The following is a 9,435-nucleotide window of genomic DNA, read 5'->3' as shown; positions in this document are numbered from 1 at the left end:
TCAGGTGCCCCAGACATCTATACTACATATAGCTTTTGGCTCCAGTCAGAAACAGCCAAAAGTTCCCTCTTTAAGGAAACTTGGACACTGAATAGAGAGTTGTTCCAAGTCCTGTTTCCTACAGGCTATATAACATTCGAGCTAGTTCATATCACTTGATCACAGACCAGAACTTGCTCCTTGAGTCCCAAAGGCAGTATAGATTTATTTATAAATTCAAGGTTGTTTCTAGAATGTCCTCTTGAAATAATTTGCTGGGAAATCAAAATGTGGTTATACCTTGTGGTGGGTCTCTGCTTACAGCAAACACCTGCCAAATTCTCCGCAACAGAAGCGTGGTGTAGGCATCTCGCATGACCTCCGTTAGTTCCGTAAGTTGGTGGTGGTACTACTGCTGATCTTCTCACTCTGCCAATGCCCAGACTAGCAGATGACCCTTCTCCAGCCACTCTGAGAGGATCTAATCTTGCTGTTTATTGTCCTAACAGCTACCAAAATCACACTGTCAGAATATAAACGGTAAGAATCATAGCGTGCTTTTGTGGTCAGTTCCCGCATGTTCAGAAAGTGTTTGTGGTTTGCTAAGGCAGAGGGGTACTTCTGTCTAAATTGACATGAATCAGACAGAAGAGGAAGGATGCAGAACTGGCTGAGAAGATTTCAATTGCTGGAATGCTTCAGGGCAATTTAGGATGCTTGCAAAGTGAGTACAGACCAGAAAAAAAAGTACAAGGTACAGTTGCGGGGAATGACAGCATTAGCCATGAAGAATTTGTCCTACATTGTTACCTATAGTACCCACTTGATTTTGCAAACTTATACGCATGTAGGTACATACCCAGTACTATAGGGCTGACTAGCTGGTCGTGAACACAATTACATATCCAATTGCATGGCAAGCTCACAGAGAGAAAATACTTTAAGGAAGGTAAAGGCAAGGGCGGGCCTCGACCCATCTGAACCCCAGAGACATTTTCATCAGTAAGAGAAACAGTGAGGGGTTGCTTCTTGTGCAGGAGTCGGTGAAAGAAAAATTTTCCAACACTATAGGTTAAAGCAGGTTTGAAATCCCCTGGACTTGCAAATTCTGGTGGGTCTGGAACCCAGAAATACTAAAGACAAATTAAGGAAGATTTCTGCAGAAGATGGTCCAGATTCATAGAATCATAGAATAGATTAGGTTGGAAGGGACCTTAAAGATCATCTTGTTCCAACCGCCCTGCCATGGGCGGGGTTGCCTCCCACTAGACCAGGTTGCTCAAAGCCCCATCCAGCCTGGCCTTGAACACCTCCAGGGATGGGGCATCCACAACTTCTCTGGGCAACCTGTTCCAGTGCCTCACCACCCTCAGAGTAAAGAATTTCTTCCTCATATCTAATCTAAAGCCACTCTCTTATCATTACCCCTTGTCTCTTGCTACACTCCCTGAGAAAGAGTCCCTCTCCACCTTTCCTGTAGGCCCCTTAAAGTACTGGAATGGGCTATAAGGTGTCCCCAGTGTCTTCTTTTCTCCAGGCTGAACAACCCCAAATCTCTCAGACTTTTTTCACAGGAGAGGTGTTCCAGCCCTCTGATCGTTTTTGTAGCCCTCCTCTGGACCCGCTCCAACAAGTCCATGTCTTTCCTGTGCTGAGGGCTCCAGAGCTGGACGCAGTACTCCAGGTGGGGTCTCACCAGAGCAGAGTAGAGGGGCAGAATCACCTCCCTCACCCTGCTGGCCACGCTTCTTGTGATGCCTACGGTTGGCCTTCTGGGCTGCGAGCACACATCGTCAGGTCATGCCCGACTTTTCATCCACCAGTACCACAAGTCTTTCTCCTCAGGGCTGGTCTCAATCCATTCTTCACCCAGCCTGTATTTGTGCGTGGAATACACAGCTTGATACAAGTGAGTGTCACAGGCACTGAGGGTCAAAGGAAATGATGTACACCAAAGAATAATAAGAGGCAGGTAATGCCCTGGGAACCATGCATTTCACTAGGGGTTTTGTGCACTGTATGTTGGTTAAGGATTAAGCTATTTCCTGGAGAGAAGACAGCGGGAACAGAAACATGGTGGAAGAGTTGTAATATTTTACCGTCAATCTAAAGACAGAAGTTCAAGCCTCCTAGCAAACTTGCCCTGACACCAGCTTCCCCTTAGTACAGCCATGACTGGTTATCAGGTTGCTTGAACTCGAGATAAAAGATGGATGGACGTGATCTAGTTTGCCATGACCACATTATTTGAGTTTCCTGCTATTTCATTGTGCCTTCATCATACCAAACTTCTGACAGTCGTCCAACTGGACTGTTGAATGGTGGATATAGAGGTTTTACCAGAAATACACCGGTTATGTACATGTGTGGTGTTCCACGCTGCCAGAACAGTGCAAGGTTAGTGACAGAAAGTATTCAGATTGCTGGCTGCATCCAAGTTTGATTTTGGGACCTGTGCCTCATGGTGACAATATCAGAATGATAATGCATTTACACGCAGGCATACCATAAGACTTCTCTGTCTTTGTATAATGATGTATCGGACTGATGATGAAGCCGACTGCTCATAAACCATTTACCAAAGGGTAAGTACGGTGTTAAGTATGGTAACCTAAAGCTGTATCAGTTCAGTCACAGAGGATCACAGAGCAGTTCAGGTTGGAAGGGACCTTGGGAGGTCAGTCTCTAGTGAAACCTCCTGCTCAAAGAAGGAGCAACCTTCAACTTGTGTTGCTCAAGACTTTGCCCAGTCGGGTCCTGCAAACCTCCAACATACGCTTTTGTTCTACAAGGTCCCAGTTTCCCTTAACGCCTCGCATGGATAATGAAATGAGGGAAAGGGTGATGAGAGGTATATGGATATTTCCATGTTTAAGGCACAGGACCAGAACCCAGGAGTCCTGGCCCTGACAGGCTTTCTCTGTGATACTAGGTAAAAACGGGTAAAAATATATAAAGAGGCTCTGGTTAGTGTTGCACCGGCAACCTTCATTCTGGCCTGTCTTGAATTTGTTAGTGATTAATTTTCCTGTCTGCATGGTTTTTCAAAGATATTTTTGTGTAAATTTTTATAGATAATAATACAGCCTTTGTCCTACAAGATCCCAAAGTGCTTCTCGAGTTCTACACCTAACTGGCCAAAGCCTACTCCTGCTGAGGCCAAGAGACATTTTGCCATCGATTTCACTCGGGCCAGGGTTTGGCTGCGTAGAAATGGAATACAGGCAATTCTGTATGTCCGTGTGGCCTTTAATAAATTCCGGTTTCCCACTTGGGCAATAAATCTGCCAGCAGAAGAGTAGTACAAAATTTGATGTCACTTACTGAACAACTAAAGGTTTCAATATAAACTTTGCAAGGCATCAGTAGGCCGTAATGACAGTTGCTCTAAAAGTATCAATAGCATCACTTAGAGCCAGAGGTGGATGATGCACACTGTGGTGTGTGCAGAGGTGGATGCGTATGTAGAATCTCTCTATAAGCAGCAGATTATACATGTATTTTTCAATCACTTCATAAAAGATCGGCTCTAGTTAGTTGCATAACCTAAAATTCTGGAACATTTTTGCTGTCCTACGTCTGCAAAAGTTTTTCATTTAGGAACACACACGTTTCTTGTCAATGTTATTTCTACAATCACTTAGTTAGAGCAGGGCATATTGTTCTCTGAATTTCTTGTTAAAATGTTTCACTTAATTAAACTTTTACAACCAGTTCTGCTCTATGTCTGATACTTGCTGTAAATTACAAAGAAAAGCCCCTCTGGCATTTATGAGAATTCAGACGATGAAGACTATAGGAAAAAAAAAAGAAAATAAAAGAACCAGTGTCACTGAGCCCCACATAGTTGCTGATTCCCAGTTATCTCCCGCACAATTCAATTTAATGAAATATAGGATTTCTTATTATATAAACTAGACTTAAAAAGAGGCCAGAATAGAACTAATAATATTTCAAATGATTATATTGCAAATATTTCATAAGTGGAGTGAATTGCAGCATAATTTGAATAGTTGTGGTTTTGTCTACATTTCCGTAACACATTACATGGAAAATAAGGCTAAAATTTGCATGAACCTGAAAGAAAAAGAAACCAACCAACAAACAAACAACAGGAAAAGCCACGGCAATTCAAGTCACACCTGGTTGCATGTGCTGGTGGGACATACCTATGCACACCCACAAATGTACACGTCCCTCCCTGCGTCAAAACATTGCCAGAGTTTTAAAGGGGGGCTTGAGACAACCTCTCTGGTGTGGGGATTTAACAGCAGCTAAGTTCCAGCAAGCTCTCGTTTTTGAGAGCGATGTTCTGCTTCCAGGCCCTCCCAAAACCAACTGTGGGATGACTGCAAGATGGCTGTCACGTCCGTTACAGGATTGAGAGCTTTAATCCAATTGGCGGCAATGCTGCTATGAGACTTGGAAATCTCCTCTAACCTCTAACCACAGTTTAGTGTGCAAACTATTGTGTTTGCTCTTGGGAAGCTTTGCTCTTGCCAAAGAGAGCCAGTATTTATGCTATTTGGCATATTTATTATTCAGTTAACCCTTTCCTTATAAGTAAATGCTTTTTTAGAATTTATAACCCTCCCAAGAACTATGGGTGATGGACAGAAATAAATAGCCATGAGGGGGGAAAACAAAAGAAAACAAAACTTTAAATCTCTCTTCTCCCATAACTTTTATAATTTCTTCTATTGTCCTTTGTTTCACAGGGCTATTTGTCATGATGAAGGGAAGCAAGAATCAGACAGTGTCTGAGAAATCTGGTTGTGCTTAAACATTTGTGAAATTCAGGGAAATGAGTTGTGCAATCTGACATCAAATAAAGATCAGATGACCCATAGGATTCAGTTTCCTTGTGAATGAAGGTGAAAGGGCTCTGCAGCCAACATCTTTATTTACTGGGGTACTCAGTAGGACACTTAAACGGGGATTTTTATACTTCTGGTTACCCTGGGCAGGGTGACACACGCAGATTAGTTCTATTCAGAATGAAACCTTCTTCTTTTAAAGTTCACAGGGGACTACTCCATCTCTTTATCTGAGAATTATTGCTGTATTTGTGATGGCTGAAAGCTCTAAAGAGAAAACGGATTTACCTTACTAAGAGATGCCCACTCTGCTGACAGCTAGATAGGTGTGCGCGTATACTACCGTGCTTGACAGATTCTGATTTTGGGGTTAATGTAGCTCATCTGACAAAAATCATTACTGGCAGACTTACTTGGGTAATAATATTATCTGGCAATAGGGATATGAAAGCCCAACTTGCTCTAAGACCTGGCTAGACTGGTGTGGACCAGCTGTGGAGGTGGGAATGTTATTGCTGCATGAACTCAACACAGGCACTGGGCTCTCGTGGTTCCAGGACCTGAGCCAGCATCTTTGCGCAGTGCTGCTCTGTGCCGTAAACATGTATCTGCTGCCACAAAACTTATCCGGGTATTTGTAAACTGGTGCTCTAGTGCTTGATGTGTGTAACCAATCATACCATGGGATGAAAACAGACTCTCTGTTTGCCCATTAATGAACAAGCAACAACCGTCTTACCGAGTGAACTGATTGTATCAAAACAGACATGTACACAAAATTTCTAGTGTTGTTTGTTAAAGAGTTTATTCTCAAAGAAGCAACATTATTTCAGCCTGAGCATGCCCGTCTCAGGGACTATATAGTATTCCAAGAGCTGAAAATAGACCTTAACAGGTTTGCACGTTTTCCACTCAAAAGTAGCCCTATTTTGTGAGTGAATTCTTCAATGTTATTTAAGTTCATCTTTAAATCAAGAATTCATTTAGATGAGGTCTAGGCTTCAGGCTAGGGCTGAGGGGAAAACTTTTTGACTTTCATCATATTCAGCGATACCAGTGAAAGTTTGACAGTTAACTAAACTCACGATAAGTAAAAGTTAGACAATTTGACGGGAAGCCAGAAATATCATGGGGAAACAGGTAAGAAAACCCTGTATTTCTGAACCATAAATTAGCCAGTAGAAAGAAAACCCATCTAAAATTCTTGGCATAGTTTTCTGAAAACTGATACATGCATGAATTTATTTTTCTTAACAGAACATTGGTATTATTATCCACAGTTTTCCAGGAGTGAGATTTCTATTCTGTTTATATTTCTATGTTCTTTTTCACTTTTTGATGTTATTTCCAGAATTCATTTTTTTTTTTCTTCATTTTTTGTACATGCTCTTTTCCTCTTCTGTTCTCCCAAACTTATCTATGAAGGTATTTCTATGCTGGGAAATAGATGTGTTTCCACGTTGTTCTTCAACTGGCTTACAAATGTGACCTTTATCTTAAAACCTGCTTATTCTATGTATTCCATAGCTTTTGTGACTATTTACAATATGTATTGCACATTATTGGCTTGATCCAACATACAGAGAAATCAAAGCGAAGACTTCCCATTGACCTTGACAATTGTTGGATTAGGCCCTATGGTCCAAGTAAAAGCAGCTGTAATGAATGACACAAAAATGTAATAAAGAACTCATTTATTGACTTATTAAGCTTATTAAAATAACCTAGTGTAGATTATTCAGTTTTCATTTACAAATTCATATTCAAACAGTATCTACCTGAAGCTCCAGTATGCTGATTGCTGCTATTTTTAAATACATTGCGGTACAAACTTATTACTTCTCCTCTTCTGCATGTCCATTCAGGTCTTCATGCGCTGCTGTATATTTTCCATAATCTGCTGAAGACTCAGTTGCTCAGTGGCAAGTTGTTCATCAATGAATCTTTGCATTTCTTCCCATTTCCTGGAGCCTTGCTCAATGCCTTGCTGAATCAGTGTGCGTGTTAGTTCCACCTTTTTTCTGAGTGCATCTCGGCTTTTTTGGGGCATTTGGTAAATGGACTGCCAGTCGAATGGCTTGGGCACATCTATTCTAAGCTCTCCTTGACGAACAGCAATATATGGCTTTATGCTCTCAGCTGTCATTTGCTCAAACCAACGAAGAAGCTCTGAGATATACTGCAGAAATGCAGAGTAATTTTCTATAGTTAGATCAATTAACCTTCTGGCCTCACTGATTAGCTTTTCTTGGGAATGACTAAGCTGCCCATAGATCTCCTGGAGTTTCTCTTTGAGTTGCTTGTTGTGTTCATCGATTTTCCTCTTGGCAGCTGCAGACCAATATCGGATTTTTTCCTGAGCAGCAGATGAGAGCTCCATGACCTTCTGTTTTCCTTTTCCTTCAACATCAGTTATAAGGTCATAATATTCCTGGCTGTACTTTTCCACCAACTCTCTCACTTGGTCTGTCAGGCGTGTAACCGAGTCAGCAAGATCGCCAACGTACTTGTTCTGCCAATCCACTAGCGTATCTATTAGATTCTTCAGCCATCCTAGTACCTTGTCTTCCACCTCATAGTATTTCACTGACCATCCAAGTGTAGTTGGATCAAAATATTCCTCCCGCAATGCCTTTACATAGAGGAGCAGCTGGTGCAGCTTTTCTGAAAGGTCCTGGAATGTCTTCTGGCTAAGGTCTTTAAACTGAGAAATGTATTTTTTAACATCTTCTGCCAAAGATCTCAGTTTCTGTACATAGTCTGAAGCCATTGCATCTTTGTACAGCTGTTGCGTTTGGACCTTGATGTCTTCAAAATTTTTGGATTGCAAGCTTCTAACCATTTCTTCTACCCGCTGAAAAACTTGTTGGACTACTTGTTTCAGTTCCTTCAGCCTTCCAGCAAAGTCAGCTTCCTGGAGAGTAGCAAATGTCTGCCTGATTTTTTCCTGCAAATGTCTCAGCATTTCTTTAATTTGATCAAGTACATTACGGCCTCTAAGAATCGTTTCAGAAGCAGGAACTCTGACTTCGAGCTCATTGATTGCTGCAATCAAGGCATCAAAGTACTCCTGAAGTTTTGAAAGGCATAAATCAGCATTTTTTGCTACCTTCTCTGTAGTCATAAGGTATATTTCTTCACCAGTGTACTTTTCAGGCAGCCCAGGGACTTGGAATTTTGTGGTCTTCAGGAATTCAATGGCTGAGTCAATTAGGTGTTTTATTCTCTTGTGATACTCTTCTATTATGTCAATTGTAGCATCCAAAAGCTTTGCTTTTATTCTTTGATAGTCAAACTGTTCAGCTTGATCTGCTGCTTTTTGATATAGCTGTTTAGCTTTCACCTTCATCTCCTGATATTTGCCAGAGGCCTCATTGGCAGCTGTGCGAAGCTGAGCATCTATTTGATCTACTTGTTTTACAGCAAATACGTATGCTTTGTCAGCATTGTTCTGCATGATATTCTTAATCTTTAAGGTGGCAGCACTAATTTCCAGTCCCATATGCTCCTTATGATACCGATTAACATACCTATAGGCTGCATTTGTCATTTTAGGTACTTTTTCTTTCAGACCCAGCAGCAAGTCTTTGGCAGCATCCTCTTTCCAGTTGAATTTCATTTGAATCAGGTCAGGTTTCTTGAAGGATATCTCACTTTTTAAAATGTCAATGTCCTTCTGAGGAGCAGACTGAAAATATAGAACAGGATAAGAAAAAGGTAACTTGTATATAAAACAAATCCTGTATTATTTATGAGTGTATTTCAACATTATCATCTTTGCATCTTTCATTTTATTATATATTAGGACAAATGCACTACAATTTTTTGTCTACTGTATGTTTGCTCTCATCTTGAAAGATTATTTTGAATGAAATTATATTGTATCAAGCTATTTTGTGCATCTTCAAACAGCAGGACTAGAACATAACTTAGTCTGGTCTTTTTTAAAATTTGACTGCAAATAAGATTTTTCCTTCCTTTATATTAAATGCCTATCAAGTCTCCTAAGGCATGCGAATTACTTGGGAACATGGACCTTCTCCTCACTCTTCAAATCATTTAAAGTTAATTCAGAAGGAATTTTCTTCATATGAAAATAGTAGAGGGTTTCATTTTGTAATCATTTAAATCAATGAGATCATTTAGAGAGTTACTCAGACTAATTAAAGATCATTGAATAAGAATCTATTTACAGAATCAAATTTTGCAGTTTTCAGTAGTAAATTATTGTTAAGTTAGTGAATCATGAGTTGCTTGTGATTCCTAAATTAGTATTTCATTCTGGCAGGCAAGATTTTAAGTTTGAAATTGTTGTAGTATGCCAGTAATAGCATGTTTTGTTAGCAAATCTAGTAAGGTTTTTAATTCTCATGACATATAGTCACATATTAATGGATTAAAAAGGACACTCTACGGATGGTCAGTGGCCTGATTCCTATAATGGCCACTTTTGTAGTAATTACAAGTAGCCTGATGGGTATATGTTCAACCTGATGGGTGGCTTATCTAAAACTGGTTTTGTACTTTCTTCACTTTCAGTGGGTGTGCCTTCTTGATCATAGGAGAGGGCAAAATTAGCTGCGTGGAGGAGCTGAAACAGCTTCTTCACACAGATGCTCCTTTTAGTGTTGGAAAGGCC

At 40.5% G+C, this 9,435-nt stretch overlaps 1 protein-coding gene across 1 annotated transcript in view; it reads right to left on the bottom strand.

Annotated features, from left to right (window-relative positions):
- Window positions 1-6,177: 6,177 nt before the first annotated feature.
- Window positions 6,178-9,435, bottom strand: part of APOB (apolipoprotein B) — a 37,240-nt gene continuing 33,982 nt past the window's right edge. Inside the window, exon 30 of the mRNA XM_009885345.1 lies at window positions 6,178-8,484. Within this exon, the coding sequence (XP_009883647.1) occupies window positions 6,658-8,484 (1,827 nt within the window). The 3' untranslated portion in view covers window positions 6,178-6,657. The remainder of the gene's footprint in view (window positions 8,485-9,435) is intronic.

The sequence above is a fragment of the Charadrius vociferus genome, unplaced genomic scaffold (genome assembly GCF_000708025.1).
Source record: "Charadrius vociferus isolate BGI_N301 unplaced genomic scaffold, ASM70802v2 scaffold173, whole genome shotgun sequence".
NCBI lineage: Eukaryota > Metazoa > Chordata > Aves > Charadriiformes > Charadriidae > Charadrius > Charadrius vociferus.
Note: the sequence above shows the minus strand (reverse complement) of the source record. Positions and strands in the feature narration are given on the sequence as shown.